Source organism: Drosophila guanche, unplaced genomic scaffold (genome assembly GCF_900245975.1).
Source record: "Drosophila guanche unplaced genomic scaffold, DGUA_6, whole genome shotgun sequence".
NCBI classification, from domain to species: Eukaryota; Metazoa; Arthropoda; class Insecta; order Diptera; family Drosophilidae; genus Drosophila; species Drosophila guanche.
The window spans coordinates 8507988-8529110 of record NW_022995743.1 but is presented as its reverse complement, the minus strand read 5'-3'; the positions used below and the strand labels follow the sequence as shown (position 1 = coordinate 8529110).

Sequence of the window (21123 nt, the reverse complement as noted above, 5' to 3'; positions counted from 1 at the left end):
GGGACAGTGTCTGCTGCTGGTGCTGGTGCTGGGGCAGGGTGCACAAAAAGAGAGAGTGCCACACGCAGCCACAAAACAGAGGCGTCAACGAACCGGTTTCCAAAGGGTCGTCCAAGTCCAAGCCGGAGTCAGAGTCAGAGTCGCACAGTCCAGTCCAAGTCGGAGTCGAAGCGACGCATACGCGTCAGCAATAATTAATCAATCAATAATTGAGGCAGCCCAGGCCAAGCACACACACATACAAATACACATCACACACACACAGAGACAGTGAGAGAAACGTCGTTCAGCTAATGACAGGGCATACAAAATGGCCGACACATAAGCCCATTAAGTCTCAACAAACACACATCCGGTGAAGAGGGCAAGTGTTCAGGTTGCTGGGAGGGAGGAGGGTTGGGTAGGGTAGGGTATGAGACAAGTGGACTCCGGACTTAAAATTACCTAAAAACACCTTTCTTCTTCCCTACAAAGATTCCAATAGGGAGCAGAGCCGCATCCACCGCTCAATAAGCAGAAGGAGAAGAATTCCTTCCTTGACTTACTTTCTTGATTCGCTATCTCCCTCTATCCCTCTATCTCTCTCTCTCTCTCTCGTCGATTCGGTTTGTGCCGTAACTTTTGCTTTTTGTTTCTCTGGTGGCACTACTTTTATTTCGTGGAGTTTACCTTTCTTGTACTTGCGGTTTATTTTCGCTTTTGCTGCACTTTTCTTTCGCACTCTTTTCGCGACGTTTCGATAATTTTGGTATGTTTTAGCGACGAAAATAACGAAAACGAAAACGGAACCCACATGGAGGGGGAGAGAGCGCCACAAGACGGACAGAGACGGCGAGACAACAACGAAACGAAATGGAACTAAAACGAAACGAAACGAAACGGAACGGAACGAGCGCTGCGCAGGTAACGTTGCGGCTGTGCATAAAAAATCGAACTGAACTGAAACCAAAGAAGAGCAAGAAAACATTCCAAAACCCAAGTTTTGACGCTGCCGCGCCGCCGTCGCCACTGCTTACCGCTCTGCTGCCGCTATATCTGCCGCTGGCTGGTCAGAGCCAAGAGAAGACTTTCAACGGACGGGGACGACACGTCGTTGTCGGGCGGCCGGTCAAAGGTATGTCACGTAGAAGGTAAAACACACACACAAACATAAGCGATAAGCATTTTAACGGATCAGTTTTTGGCATTATCCCCGGCATAGATCCTGCAGTCAAGTCTAGGACGAGTAATGACGATCACTACGACTCGGTTACCTTATTTTGAATGTGCCATGCACTGGTCGGTTTCTTTTCGCTGCTAACGTCGACGCCAGCGTCGTGGTTAACGCCGCCGGCGGAGCGGCAACAGCAGCTTAGCGTGGCCCGTTCAGCTTGGCTTGACTTTCAGCAGACGTGCGAGTGAGCGAGCAAGAGAGCACCACATTGATCGTCTTCTTCCCCACCTCCTCCGTCTCAGACTGTCTGACCGTTTGCATGAGAGTGTGTGTGTGTGTGTGTGTGTGTACACAGGTACCCGGCTCTCTGGTGTGTGTGTGTGTGTGTCCCTTAGGTAAGAAAGAAAAGAAAATGTGTCCAACTTTGGCGAACAGGTAGACCGCTTCGCTCATGCCGGAGCCGGTGTGCCGAGCCGTGCCGTGCCGGTGCTGGTGCTGGTGCCGGCGGCAGAGGCAGAAGCAGAAGCACCAGCAGCACCGCACCGAATGAACGGCGTCGTCGCGCAAATGCTGACTTTGTTTTTGCGGCTTAAATGCGCACACATGAACACATTCGACGACGATGTATCGGCGATAGGGTGCTTCAGGGTAAGAAAAAGAAATGAAAAAACAATGCAGGCAGAGATAAGTAACACAATAGGTAAATTGGAAAAGGGAATTCTGCATTTTGGTTAACATTATTAATTAACCCTACATGGTCAATCCCCATCAATTGATTCACGTATATCAACATTCAAGTATGGCTAAGAATGTTGATTATTTCTCGTGGATCACCCTGTTTTTAATTTGTATTCCCGCAAGAAAATAAAAACCAAGTGCTTATGCATATGGAACGCAGACACACGCACACGGCGAAGCAGCAAGAAAGCATACGTCATACTACAGTGAAATTGTATGTGATGTGGAGAAGAAATACACGAGAAACGACGACGATTTTTGCGCGTGAGTAATTTGTTGACGATGACTGTGCGAGAGACGAGACGAAACGAGGCGCGCCAGTAGTTGTCCAGTTTTGTCTCTTATGAGGCTTCTGCTGCCGCTGTCACTGCTGCAGGTAGACACACCACACACACACACACTGACAGCATACAGGTGTAGTGGTAATTATCGGCTTTCGATGCCATATGCCGGCAGGGGGAATGCAAGAAAAGGGCAACCATCGACGACGAAACTGAAATCGAAGCGAAATCGTACCGTGTATGTAATGGCCCTTAGGTTTTGGTTTTTGTGTTGCTTTTGCACTCTGCCGCCTTCATCACCTCACCACAGTGGGTGTTATATTCGCCAAATCTTGCTAACTAGACACAAATTTGGCCTGCGCCCCGTGGTTCGGCGACTCGTTGCGAAATTGTTCCAGAGGCGGATGAATACTTCATAAGTACAAACAGTCATACATCCCCATACATCATACAAACAGTTGCGGTAAAGAGAATAAACCAAATTACAATTATTTAGTGTGGCAAAGCTGCTTTGCGATCTGTAGCTAAACTGCCAGCTGAATATCTTGATTAATGTACTGAGCTGAGGTTAGGTGCGGGCCCTACTATTGCTGCATTGACCGCAGCTGTGTTTACTGATGTATGATTGTTGGTACATAAAACTATATGTACCCATGTATTATAAGTACATATGTTTTTATCTGTATGGATTTTACCATCGTGCATACTAACTCAATTAGCACATCGTGTAAACGTGATGTGGGAACTTCGGTCAGTCTGTCTGTCCGTTTTTCTGTGTCTAAGAGGCGCCCCTTTTGGGACCTTGCCACAGTTTTCGGTGCTTCTGGAGACGAGAGATGAGAACACAGGCCAACCCTGGCACCAGCAGTACACATGAACGGTTGAACAAATGCAATCGAAGCCAGCTCCACAGTCGCAGTCGCAGTCGCAGTCGCAGTTGAGGTTCCTGGAAAACGCCAAACTGATCATGCAAACAGCAAATATCCAAGTGAATTTTGGGGCTGGGGCAGGGGCAGTAGCAGTGGCAGTGGCAGGCGCAGGGTTGGGCACTCGGGCACGCCCATGAGCAACAAAGTAAAGTGAATGCCAGGCCAGGCCAGGCCAGGGAAGTAGTCCAGTGCTGTCCGGCACCAGTATCGCTCCCAGTACCCATTCCAACAGGTAAATCTGTATATATATATCGCCATATAATGTATGCATCTGTGTGTTATTTGGGGAGTGTAGCCTCGAACCAGGCCTCAACTGCTTTCGTTTTTACTTTGCACATCTTTGGCTTTTATTTTTGACACGAATTTTAAGAATTATCAACATTGCTTTTGGCCTGGCGAATACCCTTAGCCCCCAGAAAGGGTCTTCCAATTGTCCCAGGTTTCTCCTGACTATTGTTAGGGCATAACGCCCTTCGACTTGCGCCCAATACTGAACTTATTCCCCCACTTGCATTTATTTTTTGTATTCGCATTTCGCATTTATCGGAAATATTCGCTCTGGGCCCAGGCCCAGCTCATATTGGATTCAATTTCAGTATCTGGGTATCTGGCCCCGGCCATCATCGATGGAGTGAAACTTACGGCTTGTTTTGCTTATGGAATATTGTATGGGCATTACGTTGTCACGACTCTGGAGTGTGGCAGGCGCTTACCTGCAAAGAGAAAGATAGAAAAGAGCGCAACCAATTGAGGTCATTAGTAAGAGGTTTTTCTCGGACACAAAAACTTAAGCAAACGAAATGTCCAGGCTAATTAGTGTAAATGTTTATGGATCTTAAATGAGTTTTCTGCGGCCTTGGGGCGCAGCTAAAAGAGCAAGAGAGCGCGATTTATGCTGTAGTTTTCATCTTAAATTTGAGTAACCATTTCAACATTTTGTCCAGCTATTCATTTCAAAGTAAAACCCCAAAAGAGATCAATTATTTTCTCTTTTCTGAAAACTTCTTTATTCGAATATCTCTCCACAGGCAAACATCTTCTAAGGTGCTTTAAAAAAGAGTCGGAGCGAGGAAAAACTATTTCTGAGTAAGAATCCTTGAAGTCTCAAAAGCAATTTTTAATTACAACTGAACTGAAATTTATGTGCGAACTTCGAGGCCAAGAAGAAAAAAAGAAATGTGACGGGCAGTGGAAGTGGAAAGAAGAGCAGAGAGAACGGCACAGGGATGACCAAAGAAACGGAATGCCTAGGGGGAGCGAGAGACACGGCGAGAGGGGGTACGGGAAGACAACAAAAATCTGTGCAAAGGAAATCGACATGCAGATTAAAAGGAAGTTGCACAAACCAAATGGACAGGCCAAAAAGGGTGTGGCAGCCGAGACGGCAAAGGCAACGGGTAGATTGCGTAGAGAGAAACGGCAGAAAAAAATTCGATTATCTGCGAGAGGAAAACTGTAATTAAATCTATGGGGTTTTCCTCACACAGGACGCCAAAGAAAATGTGAGAATGCTGCAGGGAAAAGGGGTGCTGCTCGAGTGGGAGAGGGAGTGGGAGTGGGAGTGGGAAGGGGAAGGGGAAGGGGAAGGACTCCATGCTGCTCCAACTACGGCGAGCGAAAAAATGCAACGAAATCACGTAAAGCAAACTAATACCGCAACAAGGCGTGCAGATTGCAGTAGAAGAAATGCGCTGGAGGATGAGTATGAGCAGAAGGAGAAGGAGGAGCCTGAGCCTGCGCAGGAATTGCTCATCTCTCGTCCTGCTCCCCGCATGGTTGGGTATGCCTTGGCTCTGGACTGTCGACTGCCGTCGTCATGGTGCTGGGTGGTCGGAGGTAGTGGTCTTTAGTGCCAGGGATTAACGGCGGAGCCAAATGGCATAAGCTTAGGCTCGGACCCAGACCCGGACCCGGACCCGGCCCCGGACCATTGAAACCCCAATGATGATGATGGCACACACACACAGAGAGACACTGAGAGAGAACGCAAAAGAAGAGGCTTCATTAGCATAGAAGACGCAGAGTGCCCATCAGAATGGAATCACAAAAGTTGATCCAAAAGAGTGTCGCCCCCATCCACGACTGCATAAAACCAAAGCCATGCCACATGCCGCTATACAGACTTCTGGTAATAGATTTCCACACACATCGATAAATATCGTAATTGAATGCAGTTTTTGCACGTGGAAATTACTCGAATAATCTAAGAATCGATTTAAATGCCCCAAACATGACAAATCAAGTCAATTGGAGGCCAGTTGTCCTTTTACTATATTAACAAACGATTGTTTTATCGATAATCCCAGATTTGTTTCCACGTCAGGGCATGCCCTTGCCCTTGGCATACCCTTCCCATCAATTATTCACAGGGTATCCAAAATAACAAAAAAGAAAAACAAAGCGTTGCATGTGCGGCTTATGTACGTCTCTTGGCCCAATCCCACCCATCCTCTGGCATGGCTGCAGCTATAGTTCCCTGCCCCTGCCACTGCCACAGCTCCTTCCTTCTATTCCCCAGCCTTCTGTCTAACTGCCGCTTGGCTACAGTTGCGGCAAATGAACAAACGCCAAGAAGAATGCTCCGCCCGAACGGCTACAACTCCTGCAGATGATGCTGCTGCTGCTCCTGCTGCTGCTGCTGCTGTTGCAAAAAAAAAAAAAGGACATTGTGTATGGTGAAAAAAAGCGAGAAGCAGAGGACGAGGACGCGAACGCGGATGCGGATGCGGACACGGAAGGAATGAAGAGTATGCTCAGGGGAGGCACAAGATGCCACTAACTCAAACTCGGAGCTCTAGGCGGCACCGAAACCTACCGAAAAGCCACCTGAGCAACCTGCAGCAGGGACACGGACTGGAGATGGGATTGGGTTGGTGCAGAACATAACAGAACAGAGGAGAAGAGGCGGGACAGGCGGACAGGGGAGCGCAGGACGTGCAGTTTGACTGCCGGAAATGAACATTGGAGTTGGGTTTTGGGTCTCCAGCTCCAACAGCAGCAGCAGCAGCACCAGCAGCACCAGCTCTGGCCACACTGGGACTACGAGGACGACGACGACGACGACGTCGCTTCCCAGTCTGAACACAAAAGAAATTAATTTCATTTTTTTGCCCTTTCTTTCTTTCTCCGTCATTCTTTCTAGCTTTCAGCTCCCTCCTCTTTCTTTGTTGCTTTGGCAATGTTTTGTTTTACCCTCAAGTTTGATGCAACAAAAATTGCAAAGGAGAAATTTCTGCTAAACCAAACATTGATTGTCAGCTAGTGTGTGTGTGTGTGAGTGTGTGTGTGGCTTCTGCTGCTGCTGCCGATGATGACGATGATGATGGTGGCATTCTACTGTTCAGGCCCAGAATAGTTAGAAAATTGCACTTTGCATGTTGCAAACAAAAAAAGCAAACGCAAAATGGAAAAGCTCAAAAAGCGCAACAACAACAGGCAACAAAAAAAACGCCAAGGAGGAACCGGAGAAGGCTGCGGCGCGGAAGTAAATGAAGATTCGCTTGGACTATAAACTGTCCCCATACACACACACACGCACACAGGCACACACATGGGCCCAGTGGGCAGCTTTTGAGTTACGGAAATGAAATGTTGGAGTGATAGAGAGGGAGGCAAAGAGACAGAGAGAGAGAGTGGGGGAGAGCGGGTGTGTAGGAACAGACAACAAGAAGTGTTCCTCGGGGAAGAGATTCAACGATCGGACGGTGGGCCGAGGGGGGGAACTCCCATCTGCCTGTGTGTGTGAATGATGTTAGGCTAAATGGCAGGCCAGTGTCCAGCCTGACTTGCTCCATCTCTCTCACTCCTCCACATCTCGTCACATAAGGGCGGCAGTTACACGAAACGTTTTTCACCGACGCTTTCCTTCCTACTCAAATGCATTCTGACACTGGGGAATCGAAAGGCACTTTACTTTTTCGTTTGAACACCGTTGCAGATGCTGTGTGCCAAAATATTTTGACAGCGGTGGAAAAGTTTCCCTTGGTGCCGTGTTGGCCACACACACATGTTGCAGGTGGTGTCCATAACTCTTGCTCCCTCACTCGTTTGTTTGCAGCAATTTACTAACTACTTTTACGCGCTCAACGCTCCGTGGTCCACGATTTTTTGCACAAACCACAACTTCTTTTCCCCCATCCCTCTCATTCTTCTGTTTAGTTAACAATTTTTAAGAAGTAACAACAACAACAACACAAGAGAAAGAGAGCTGGATGTTGTCTTGCATTTTAATTAAAAATTCTACAAAAATTTGCTTTGTGTTGTTAGCCCACCACCCCCACCGTCCTTCTCTTGGTCTTAATTTCTTTCTAGGTTTCATTTCTCTTTTGGTCTGCTACCAATAATAATACTCTTGTTGTTTGCTATTTCACTGCTGCTGCTGCTGCTGCTGCATGCCACCCGAAAGTAGACCACATATTTTTAATTTGACTGCAGTTTCTGCTGACAGAGGACGAGGGGTAAGGATGAACGAGCGGACGAGATGCAGACACTGTTGCGGTGGACCCAGAAAAAACAACAACTAAAGCTTTGAAACCGTTACCAGGCAACGAACGGCGTGTAAAAGCTCTCTGCAGCCAGATTTCGGTCTAGGTGTGGGATGCGCAGCAGCAGCAGCAGCAGCAGCAGCAGCAGCAGCGGTAGCTGGAGCCCATTTTGGTTAGTCATTTGGGTTGTGGTTTCATTTAATCAAATTAAAATCAGTGCTAATTCAGGTAATTCCTTCTCGAGGCAAAGAAAAAAAGGTTTCACTTACACAAAAACAAGAAAGGGGGCAGGGTGTAGTCAAAAGCTTTAGGAGCAACCAAACGGATTTTCAACTAAATGTACTCAAATGTACCTTCCACCTTAAAGCGTCTCTTTGGCGTCACTCCCACGCCTTCGCACTTGAACTTGACAGCAAAGAGAGTAGAAGGAGAGGCACACACACTCATATGGATGTGAGGTGAAGAAAGGCGCAAGCAACAGTGTAATCGTTACCGCGCTGTCTGCAGCAGCAGCAGAAGCATTTGAAGCAGTTGCGAGAATGTTATCAAAATACATAATAAAGAAAGGGAAGCCGAAAACAGACAGCGAAAAACATATGAGAAGAGCAGCGAGCACAATCTGCTGCCGGCTCAAAGTAAAAGCAAAGAAAAACGTTAAAAAAAATAAGAAAAGGGAGACGAAGGAGGAGTAAAAGAAGCAGCAGCAGCAGCTGACTGACGAAAATAGTACGCGGCGGCGGCGGCGGCGATAGAAACCAAAGCAAAGAGTCGAATTTTTCGTATGTGTGTGAGTGGGTGTCTTCCGACAGGCAGGAAGAGGAAGAGAAAGGGGGGGGGGGAGAGACACGGCTTGAATGGATGGGATAGAAGGAAACAGAAATCAGCCGCTTAAAGCGGCCGGCATTTTTATTATTATTTTATGTTACGTTATGTGGCCTTGGTTCGCCTCGCCTCTGCTCCTCTTTTTCGCTTTACGCTTTACTTTACTTTTATTTACATTGTGCGCAACGCTGACGACGCCAGCCTCGACGTCAACGTCTGCGTCAGCGTCAGCGTCAGCGTCATCGCTGCTAGGGCAATGCTATTTTATTACTCGGTCACATGAGCACCGAAGAGCGAGCAGCAAGCACAAAACTGTCCCCCCTCCGCACCACACATACTTATCTGTTTTTCCCTTTACTTTCTTTTATTCTTCTACTGCTACATCGACTTTGGGAAGAGTGTTTACCGTTTGATTTTCGCTTTTCGTGGGTTTTTCTTTGAATTGCAGTAGGTCCAACTTCGCTTGTCTCTTTCTCCCTCACAGCGCTGCTTTCATTTTCCATAATGTCACCGTTTATCTATGAAACGCATTCCCATTGCCTACTTTAAGGCACTGGCAGGGAGGAATCTTTAACAAAACTTTCTGCCAAGGCCCAGCCAGGGCCAGCGGGGAGGCGTGCCCAAAATGCAAATGATGCGTACATGAAATACGGCCACGCCCACACATCCACAAAATGATCCACTTAGAATGGGAATGGGGAGAATGCCTACAGAGAACTCAAGTTTGACATTAAATTGGTCCTTGGAATATTGCAGTCGATTTGTGGAGGGATAAGTTGTCACATCATGAATGGGAGCAATAATAAATACTTATAACCATCACCAAATTCGACTGCATTCAGTGAAAAGTATTTTTATCCTCTTTTTTCTCATAAGAGTCAAAGCCTCTACATCACTGCTGTTAGAAGTCTGTGTTTGAATTCCAAGTCATGGATCATTCCAGCAGTAGTGGATGTGAAGGGACACGACACAGAACAACCTCAAGCGGATGCCTTTTGGGGGCGGGAATAACTGTCATGCCAGAGGCCTGCCAAATGAACCAAGGCAAAAATGGGACGAACAGAAAAGAAGGCAGAACTTAAACCTTTTTTCTTTTCTTTACATAATGTATCCCATGCATAGCATAGCCCATGTACACACAGAACTATATACTCTATATACAATTTTGAGCGGTCGCAGGCGGCAACAACAATTGTAATCTATATCTTTGCAGCAGTTTAAACGTGGCCAAATACAACAACAGCAACAAAGAAAAAGCTTCCAACTAGGAAGGGGACGAAGACGAAGAGGTTCGCCCAGGCGCTGGCATCACGGAACCACTGGGTGCGCCCGCTTTCTGCCCACCCCGCTCCCTGTCCCAGCCGGCGTGCGAGGTGTGGGATTAGTTGAGAAATAAAACCCGAAGCCAACCCAAAGGCAACAACAACAACAGAAATCGACGGCAAGCAAAAAAAAACTGCTGATGAGTTGGAAACGTACCCCAAAAAAAAAAATGAAGAAAAAAACAAAAAAAAAAATCGGTTATTTAGTAGTTGTGCGGGCGTGGGGAGGCGGTAGAACGGTTGCCGGACTTTTTTTTTTGGGTGTGCTTCTAACGAAAAAAAAATACTGAAAGAAAAAGAGAAATTAAAACAAGGGATTTTTTCCATTTTGGCACTAGCGAGCCATGGAGAAAGAAAGAGAGAGGGAGGAGAGAGAGTGGGGAGACACCAGGAGAATGAGAGTTCTTCTGTTTCCTTCTCAGATTGGTGGCTGTCAAGGGGGTTGGGGTTGGGGTCCTGCCTGCTGCCAACAAGCTGCTGACTTTTATGTAATTATATAGCATTGTTCAATGAGTGGTGCGGTGCGGTGCGGTGCGGTGCGGGGCAGTGATTGGTGGTGGTTCTCCATCTCCATCTCTATCTCTTTCTTTTTCCCTCTCTCTCTGTGTGTGTGTGTGTGTCTTGTTGGAGAACAAAATAAATGCAATCGTTTGAAATTTGAATTCCAAGTGGGATTCGTGTAATGTGTGAGGGAGATGGCGTGCATCGAAACAAGATTCGAATCGAACAAACGCTGTGGCACACTGTGGTATTCCCCCAACGAATCGTGTTAGGATGGACAATGCCACACACCTTGCACTCCTTGGACTCTTTGGACTCTTTGGATGTGCAATTTTCAATACCTACAGATGGTAATATCCTTCAGAGTACCTTTTGTGCACCAGTATGAAAATGAAATGCATGATTTACTCTGGATTTCTCAGGTATTTTCTTAATTTAATTATTCATAATTTAGACATAATAAAATCTCTCCAGAGTTTCAGACTTCCTACCACCCTTAGAAAGAGAAGCGTGAAGTACAATTTTAAGCTGCTTCAGAGATCTCTACTCTGCCTTGCCATTGGAGTTGCTTCTGAATCTGCGCTGGCCCATAATTCCAGCTCAGAACATTATTTATTTCTATTATCTGATGATTGTGGGTGCCACCCCGCCGAAGCGAAGCAAGACCTGCCGCTCTCTGGCTGTGATTGATGTGGCAAGAAAGAAGAACAACACCAACAAACACACTACAATCGATCGATTAAAGAGCACTGCAGGAAGGGGGAGGAAGGAAGGAAGCACCCTTAAAAAATGCCAACGAAAAAATAAAGCCAACACAAATAAAAGGAAAAGAAATCAAATGAAACGAAACGAAATGAAAATGCTGTCCAGTTGTTTTACATTTTCTTGTGATTTTCTTAAGTAAGTTTTTACTTGTGGAGGGTGGGTTCCATCCCTTACTCCTCCTCCCACCCATCATTGACCTGATGCGGATGCCGAAGAGCAACTCATTTAAGCACTAAAAAGAAATTAAGAAGTAGCCACCGTCGTTGCCGTTGCCGTTGCCGTTTCTGTGCAAATGAATGCAAAGAAAAGAGAACGAGAGCGAGAAAACAAATTGAAAAAAATATAAAAATCACAGCACGGAAATACCCTGATTACGCTATCTGTGACTGTGTGAGTGTGCCGCATTGAATGGACAGCACAGTAGAGAAAGAGAGAGAGAGAGAGAGAGAGAGACCCTGTACCACAGCCCTACAAGGCTCACAGTCGCTCAATAGGCTTGTGATAAGCCCGGCTATGCTTGAGCGGGCCCCTCTCTCGTTCTTTGCCTTCCCCCACACAGTGCATCCGCACCCGCGCCACTCTCAGGCCTTGGACCCACTTGTGCCGCACCCACAACAAACCAAACCCTACCCAGCAGCAGCAGTAGCTGGATGGGGAGGAGAGGGCCGGGCCCAACAGTTGGACTTGATAACCCGCCATTGTACACGCCAGAGAGAGAAGCCAGGCCGTCGCACAATCGTCGTCAACCGATTTCTTCCTATTTGCCTCGTAGGAGGAGAGACAGCAACGGAAGAGGAGCAATTGGCAAGCGGCAAGGGGCTAACAGGGGGTTTTTGGGGTCATAGTATGATCCGAGTGCACATCTACGCCCCGACTCCATCCACAGACAGACACAGATACAAAGAAGGGGAGAGAGAACCGCCTTGGAATTACTCGTTTCAAAAGCTTTTGTTTTTATATCATTATCATCATCATCGTCATTGTCGTCTTTCCCTTTCTTCTCAATCATCATCATCGCATGTGATCATTTCGGCCTTCGTTGTTTTGAACTTTTCCTAGTGCTTGTCACCCCACTGTTCATCCCTTCATACTGCACCAGAGCCACTTGGCGAACTTTGGCGTTTCTTGATGTGTGAACTTCTTTCCAGACTGACCATACTGACTGCTTCGAGGGCCGGCGGCTCCACTCCCACTCAAGTGGAAACGCTTCAAGTTCAGCAAACAACAACAAAGGGTTGGGGGGGGGGGCGGCACCAGGATTTTCTCGAACTAATTGATATTCCTGCTGTACAATTTTTTTTGCAGAATTAACCTGAACATTCCTATACAAATCCCTATGGGCAGATATCTGAGACGCAGAAGAAATTCCTCCAGTAAAATTGAGGGGACCATTCTTTGCATTAAAAGTTGTTATTGATAATGAACTTGCAGGCAGAAATCAAATGAGATGAGATCAAGAGAGAGTTCTATCCTCCTGATTGTTCCAAAACACAAAAGGAGCATAGGAAGGTATGCGAAGTGTTCTTGGGGTCACCAATTAGCAATTGATACATACAAAAAAATAAAAGCCCTTAGAAAGGTGACAGCACGCAAAAACACACACCGAGGAACATTTTGGGTGCGCCCAGTGCTGTACAACAGTTTTTTGTTGTTTTTTTTTTGTTTTTGTTGCTTTTGGGTATGTCTCAGTTTGGCGTTATTCTGATGGTCGCTAATTGCGAGCGCGCCTGTGCGTGCTAGTGTGTGCGTGTGGTCGAGAGGGTGTGTGTGTGTGTGTGTGTGTGCAGGCTAGGTATATCTAATTAATGGCATTATTTTATGTGGCCTAGCCCTAGAAAAGGGCAAAAATCGAAGAAGTAAAAGTCGAAACACGAGAAACCCCACAAAATGTGCCAACCAACCAACTAAATGGAAAAGGGCGAAACGAATCCCTTTCCATTTCATGATTTTTGAGTCTCCAGGGTTCTGTGTAGAATTCCTACCTTGATCGCAGAGAATATTCCTTGGTGGGCTGATGAACAGGCCTATTGGTGGATCGTTGCATTAAATGAATGTTGTCGCAGTGGGTTTTAGGTTGTTGTTATATTGTCGTTGAGTTTTATAGTTGACAAATTGTAGTAGACGGCGTGACGGAATTAATTTCATACAAAAATTTGATATTTTTACCCAAAACAAATGAGAGAGAAGAAATTATATATGTTGGCAGATGTGTAAACAATAAGCGGTGATGGGATTGTAGTAACAATAACTAACACGGAAAATGAATTATAAAATGGTTTTTTAATTGTAATTCTTCGCTCTCTATTTTTGCAACAGAGCAAAAGGGACGCAATCGTTGAGATTAGTAGTAGAACTAGTCGAGTGTTTTGTTGATGGAAAGAGACAGCAAGAGAGATGCAGATTTAGTAGTCTTCTCCTGGTGCTCATCTCTTTCTGATTTGTATTTCAATAATAATGTTTATCAACACGTGGTTCCGATTATATTGATCTTTTTTCTTGCGCTGGAATGGAAATGGAAATCTCAATGAATCGAGCAGCGTACGAGCGATTTTTGCTTCCGTCTTTGCTTTGTTAAACCGGCGTAAGCAGAGCGTAAGAGCGCGACATTCTCTAGCTCGAAAACCCGTAGGCGGAGATGCGTATAGCGAATAACGGATAAGGGGTAGAGTGCAAAAACACACGCGAATCGCCGGGCAGAAGGAAAATTCGCATAAAATAAATACAGAGAATACGAGGAATATTGTATAAAATAATCATAAAACGAAATGCAAAAACAAAAAGAGTGAGGCAGTGCTTCTCGAACACACACACACACACGCACACACACCCTCTCTCACGTGCGGGAAGGAATGTTGCGGCAGCGACTGAGACTGCGACTGCGACATGTGTTTGACGCCTCGCACTCCATGTGTGGTGTGCATGTGTGTGTGAGGGAATGCCTTTACTACGTAATGCAAAACGTAACGTAGCACAGGGGTTTTTTTTTTCTTTTGCCAAGTTGAATTTTTTATGCGTCTGCATGCCGTATGGGGGTCGTTCCATTTGGAAGGAAGGAACGAAAGGAAGGGTGCCGTTTGTCTGACTCTGATTTTAACTTTGTTTGCAAAAATTCCGTACAGAAGGCGCGAACTTGAACGAGAAAGACGGGGGCGACACACCAGCGGGAACGGATCGGGGCCGGTAGGGCCAAATGTTGCGCCTGGTTTTTATTTTAAGCACTTTTTTGATTAAGCCAGAAGGGGTATGTGGGGCTAGCAGTTTAATTTGATTTTGCACGATTCGCAGTTTGTTTTTTTTTTCGTAATTTGTTGGGATGGTAATTAGAGGCAGGCGGCAGTCTGGCGGAATGCGGGGCGAGGCGAGGCGAGGCGAGCGCTCGACCAAAGGCACCTTTTGATGTGCTTCCAATTGGCGCGACCACGGACCACCACGGGCAGGCAGGCGGAGGGGAAAGACGAATGGCGAACGGAACGACGGTAATTACAGCGGCGGATGAGTGTCCGCGTCCACGTCCGAATGCGAGTCCACGTCCGAGTCCGATCGAAGCGAGACGAGACGAGAGACCCACCGTGTACAAATACAAATGTTGTCTGATTGGAAGACCAGAGCGCGCTGGCTGGCAGCATTGACCGTCGCCGCCGCCGTCGACGACGCTGCAGAGCGAGGAAGAAAAAATAAAAAAAAATACAAGAAAAAGCAACGGTGGCGGCAGCGGCGGCAGAGACGTGTGAGTGAGCGCTCCCAATACATGCACACACGCAGAAGAGAGGAGACAGTTACATACATGCGACAGAACGATGAACGATGATGATGAACCGAATTACAAATAAAAAGAATGATGCCAAAAGACGACGATGTCGTCTACGTTGACGCTGCGCCGACGACAACGACAACGATTAGCAGGCAAGGCAAGGAGCAAAAGCACTCGCATACACACATACATATAAGCATATAGCGGCGGCGGCGACGCTGACAGAGAAAAAATCGGTCGCAATCGGAAAAAATGCAGAGCAAAAGCAGAGGAGAGGCCAAGGCAGAGCGCTCCGCTCCAGCTCTCTGCACATAAAAAGAGAAGACGAAAAAAATAAAACATAAGCAAGCCGCAACTCTCACACACACACACTTACACAGGACAGAGAAGTACTCAAGCATACAACAACAACAGCATAAGCAGCAAAGCTGGAAAAAATGAGAAGAAACTTTGAGCCTGAGCGCCAGCCGAAGCAGCAGCAGCAGCAGCAGCAGCGACAGCAGAAAGCGGAGGAAAAAAATTGAGGCACAACACGCGCACCGTGGGCCGCACGCGCGCAAAAAGCGCTCGAAACCTTAGCCGACAACAACAATTTGCATTATTGATGAGCTGGCGCCACCCACTGACCATCCCCGAAATCCCCACCCCTTCCCCACCTTTTCTTAACAAACTTGCGGCAAACTTACCCGCGTGTGTGAGTGTGCGAGCGAGTAAGTGAGTGCGAGCAGGGCGACAATAAGCGATACATAAGGCGGTACTCGGTGGAATGCGGCGGGATCCAAGTATATAACACCCTTAGAAAATGACCAACACTGACCAGGACACCGAAATGTACGACGACGACTTCCTCCTGGACTCAGACTCCGACTCCGACTCCGACTCGACTCGGACAATCTCTATGGGAGAGGCGACGTACGCCCATTAACTGGAGATGAATTCTCATGGCCATGATTTGTGTTCGGATGTCGCGTAGACATTTCCGAGGAGTGGGAATGTAGGTAGGGTAGGTTCACAGCGGAACCAGTTAAAACAATGGACCAGATGAGCGGAGAACAAAACACCACAAAAAAGTGCAGCAATTGATGGACACACTCGTGCTCGTCCTTCTCCTAGTCTTCCCGGTGGAGGCAGCAGTCAGGACATAAGCGTGAACATGCAACATGGATGTAAAAGTGGGTGTGAACATCGGGAATGAATTGGAAATCGGAGCTCATCGTCTAACGGTGACTGCAGTCGGCGCTAGGAGGAGCGCCTAATTGGATTCAGTTTCTATGGAGATTGCGGTAACTAACCCAGATCCTCTATTCTCTAGAAAATGCGATTTACTTTTCCGAGATTTGGCAACGAATTAATCAACAAAAAGTTTACTTTATTTAATTGATTCAATTGAAATATTAATTAACTCGAATACTACAAGAATTGCACAGCATGAACCACTGTGCGGCAAAACAATGCACGTTTCGTGAGCCGTAGAAAAAATTGCGCTCTCCGACAGCAGAGGCAGAGCGAGAGCCAGCAGGCGAATCCGAAGACAAGAAGCAGGACGAAAAGTTGAACAAGAAAAAAATCATGATGAAACTGGACAGACGCTGCGTCGGCCCCAACCACACTGCAAAGGCAAGGCACGGAAGGGGAGGGAAGGTGAAGGTGGGCCGGCTTCGACTTGGACTGAGAATGAAAGTGTACACGAGTCAATGGGGAGAGGACTCTGGACTTGTGTGAGTGTGTGTGAGCCACGACCATTGTTGGGGAGACGGGGACTCGCGCACAAACACACACACAGAGACAGAACGCAGGCAAAAAAAATTGTTTCTTTGCGCTTCACTCAATTTCGATTTTTTCTTTTATTTTGCCTCCCTTTCGCTCAGCTCAGCAGCAGCTCGGTTCCTTCGAAAAGTTCAAAGTTGCAAGCCCAGCGCCCAGTGCTCTCTCTCTCGCTCTCGCTCACACACACTCAGACACATTGGCGACGTGCCGTGGGGCGAAAAAATGCTCAGAGAGCTGTAGCAGTAGCGGTGGGGTGGGGTGGGGTTTGGCGTGGCGGCAGCAGAGCAAAAAAAAAAAACGAGGAAAAAGTAATTCTGCACAGAAAAATAAAAATTGTTTGCAAGAAAGAATGAAAGAAAAAATCGGAAAAAATGCAAGCCAAGTGGTTGCCGACCGACCGAGATAGAGTGAGAGACAGAGAAAGAGAGAGAGCGAGTGGGGGTGATGGCTGGGTGTGGGCTGAGGCTGGGTGTGTGGCACGCCACCCCATTAACTGGTGTCCACCTCCGTCTCTGTCTTTGCCTGACTCTCTGGCTCTGGCTCTTTCTCTGTCTGTTTGTATGTGTGTGTGTATGTGTGTGTGTTTGTGTCAGTTTCAGCTGCTCACATAGTTGGCCAAAGATAAAGGTGCCGGCATGGTTGGTGCGGGTGCCGGGGCAGGGGTAGTGGGTGTCGTGCCCCAGCCACACATGCAATGAGGCCAAAACGAGCTAGAGAAGGAGAATTGAGGGGGAGGGGGCGAGGGCGGCTCTCGGTGGCGACGCATTGGGAAGACCCTCAAGTGTTGGCATGCAGTAGCGAAAAAAATACATAGCAATAAATATAACCAAAGCACATGGCGGAGCAGACACATGCATGTGTCGCAAATAGTGTGCGGGTGAGGGCGGGATGGGGCCGCGGGTGGCGGTGGCCTCAACACTAAATCATCTGTGCATGTATGCAATTCACAGATATGTGTGTGTGTGTGTATCTGTGTCCACGCTGACCACGTTTGCTAAAAGCACTAAAGCAGCGCCAGCATTAATTAACGCTTAGCAAAAATCGAATCTAAGCTTAACCCCAAAAAAGTGCAAGCATAAATCCAATCCAGGTGGCAACGCTCTGTTGAGATACATATGCTGTGAGAAAGGGTAATCAGTATTCCATAGAATAGGATGGGTCTGGTTTTAATTAATTAGCAAAAGAGAAAAAAAATAAGAGTGAACCTTGTCTAAATTATGTGCTGCACGAATGTGCACTACATGCGTAAAACAAATTTTTGGGACCGGAACGCTTCAATGCACATCGTTCCGAACTTTATAGTCCAGTGACCGGTCCCCCCAGCTGAGGTCCAACCGACAGCGCAGCCATACAACATTTTCAAGGCGAATCAGACGCGCCAAACAAAAAAAATAAAGGGGCCACCGTACAAAAGCAAAAAGCCGAAATACGCACCAAGCAAGACGACGGCAACGTCAACGTCAAAGCTCCACAAGCAGACACACACACAAGACCACATGCAGGCGACACAGCACACACATTCAGAAGGGAACGGACAGAGAAGTTGCGGTCGACGGCGACGCACAACGGACAAGCAAAACACACAAAAGTACAAGGGCAAATACAACAACACGAAGAACAACTGCACGAAACAGAAAATAAAAATGGGCGAAAAAGTTTAATACATAAAGTGCGGGAGAAGGAGAATAAGGAGAAGGAGCCACGCGAAACTCCAAGAACATGTGCAGAAACAACGGCGACGACGACTACAACGGCAACGAAAGAGATACAAACAACAAACACAGTGAGCGTCATCGTAGCTGTAGTCGTAAGCCTCCATTCCATTCCCGCTCACCCACCTACTCCACAAATATCAGGAGCATGGGAAGAACGAAAAAAATCGGCAACTTGTGGAAGTTATGGAGGGGGCTGGGGGGGAGAGCGAGACAGCGAGAGAGAAAGAGAGGACCGAGTGGGGCGCCCATCACAGATGGCCGGCAAAACTTTTGCTGCGAAAATATAAAAATGGAGCGCACGTCTGTGACAAAAACAACAAGCAGCGAAGAGGTGGGGGTAGGAGAAAGAGCAGGCAGCATGAATGGGAAGTCGTCTGCCAGTCGCCGCAAGAAGAAGAAGCACCAACATTTCCATGTGTGTGTGTGTGTGTGTGTGTGTGAGGTTGGGGGTGGACCTGGGCCGACATTTGAGCCAATTTTTGTTTGCTCAGTCAGCGACTTGAGTGCGAATCCAAGAGCGAAAGCAGCTTCAAGCAGACATGTTCTATGCAGTACCGCTGCCACCAGTGTTATACCGCCGCTGTAATGGTTCGTGTCTTGGCTCAACTGGTTTCTGCTTAAATAAGCTAATGTTAACACTTAACAGCGTTGCGGAAAATATGTTAATTTTTCATAAGGATGTAATTTCCGAGTGCTCCTGCCCGTTAAATATGCCCCAAGTGTCAAGTCCTTAGGTATTTTTATGCATTTACAATACTAAGGAATTTTCGTTAAAAGGGGCACCCCTCTACAAAGAGTTGTTTGAGTAGAAATCGACCCGAGAGCGTGCAAATCGATATTAATTAAAAATCGCAAGCTGCCTGGAATTTCAATATCAGTTTGTTCTACATATAAAAACACACAATGTGTGTGTGTGTGTGTGTGTATTATGTATAGAGAGAGGTAGTTGCTATGGAGAATCATCTGCCACTACACTGGGGCGCAATAGTTAATGAAGCAAACAACACAAATGACAATTACAATGGGGCGTTCCTCGTCAAATTCAAAGCCACAAGGCAGGCGGGCGGGGGGCATCAACGGGTGCGCAGCTCTCCCAGTGGGGGGAGGGTGGCTGGGGGCCAGAGCTGCCTCTACCCACCCACCCGCAGTGACAATCATTTTACCTATATATGTATATTTCCCCCTCTCTCGTTCACCCGTTTAAACAAAAACAATAATTCGAGGCTAATGTTTGTTGACAAACCGATTAGTAGGCGGTAATTGTGTGTGTGTACAGTGCGTTTCGTGTGTGTCAGGTTAGGTCTATTCAGTAGGTTTGGACTTGAAGAAAGATTTGTCTTAGTTTTAATGAAGATTTCAGCGCTACATCTGCATATAAAAACTTTCTCCATTAAAGACTGCCAAAGTTGAAACAATCGTCGAATGTGAATTCATTTCGATCCAAATGGGAACCCTTATCTGAATAGCTCTGCATGAAATGGTTTATTATCTATAGAGCTTTGTGGCTACGATGTGGATACCATTTAGCCAGGGGGAATATGCAGAAAGGGGCAAAGTTCCAACACGCAGCAAAAAGTATTTGGTAAAAATGTTTAAACAGAAACCAATTAATTAATAGTTGCATTATTCTGATTACATTAAGCAAAAACTGTTTATAAATCGAATTGTTTTCTCTACCAAATTCTGACTTGAGGTCAAGAAAATGCTCTATAAATTTCCAGCCTATATATTTTTAGTGATTTTTGAGGCGCGACTCACCTGTAGTTCTGATTCGGTGACATCAATCTCGCCGCGGTAGACGAAATCGATGATTGTTTTAAGATCTGTGAATATGATATCGGCGGGTAGGATGATTGTGGGATGTTTGCATGGATTCTCCAGCAGCAGCTTTTGAAAGTATGTCGAGCAGGCGGAGAGTACAACCTGGAAATGGTTTTTACCAAAGATTGTAATCAAAATCAATATCTGGGGGAGTGACTGGGGACGTACCTTGTGTGCCTTGAGGGAACCGTGTTCGCAGGACAAGGTCACATCGACAAAGGAGAGATCTTCGCGCAGTTGCTGGAACACGGATGTCATCGTGTTCTGATAGTTGTTCCATCGCAGGCTAAAGTACTGATGTCCTCGTACGGCAGCCATTTTGTATGATTTCCGTTTCTCCTTGAAGTTTTCTTGGAATTTGTACAACGCGTTTTGTCGTCGTTCAGTGGTTGGCTTTTGTTGCTGTTGTTGCAGGCTCCCGTAATGTGTTCAACACGTCCAAGGCTCTGTGTGCCCGTGCTGGCAGCCGCTGAAAAACAAAAAACCAAAAAGAATCGTCAGGAAAAAGCGGATAACTCGACAACAGATATTTTGCGCTTAGCTAACTGATGCAATTCTATTTATCAATCAATCAATGTTTAGCAACAAAAAGAAAGTATCTTCCGTTGCTACTTCTAAGCGGAATGACGCTCCTGCTGCAACTGAGAGAACAGCAGCACCACCCACACCCACACCCACACCCACACCCAACCACATGTTGAGGATTCATCGGGGGCATCGTGGCCATTGTGTCGGACACACATAACTTATCGATGAAGGGCAGAAGACGGGGCTTAGGCTAAGCCTTATGGAAATGTATTTTGGTTTAGTTTATAATAAAACAATTCCATGAACAAGCGGGCACAGCAAAAAAGTTTCTTTTTGCGCATTTTCATGCAAAAAGAAGGCTTGAGCTGGTGGTCCAGGGGAAAAAAAAGAAGAGAAAACCGAAACCAGTTTCAGTTCAACTTATTTTTTTTTTTTTCAATGGCACGTATTGGGGCCAGGCTCGTCTGCATTGTCAAAATGAGTGGAAAAAAATAAAAATAAAGCTAAATAGGAATGTGGAAAGGATGCTCCGGCAAGAGGCGAGCG

The 21123-nt window shown here is 46.7% G+C and overlaps 1 protein-coding gene across 3 annotated transcripts in view; it reads right to left on the bottom strand.

The window, feature by feature from the left end:
* The window catches only part of LOC117592523 (hormone receptor 4), a 40120-nt gene extending 19753 nt beyond the window's left edge, over positions 1 to 20367 (bottom strand). For all 3 annotated transcript variants that reach the window (XM_034286374.1, XM_034286375.1, XM_034286376.1), the window contains exons 1-2: positions 20218 to 20367; positions 19987 to 20151 (exon numbers count right to left, since the gene is read on the bottom strand). In XM_034286374.1, the coding sequence (XP_034142265.1) occupies positions 19987 to 20151; positions 20218 to 20367 (315 nt within the window). The remainder of the gene's footprint in view (positions 1 to 19986; positions 20152 to 20217) is intronic.
* Positions 20368 to 21123: the final 756 nt, after the last annotated feature.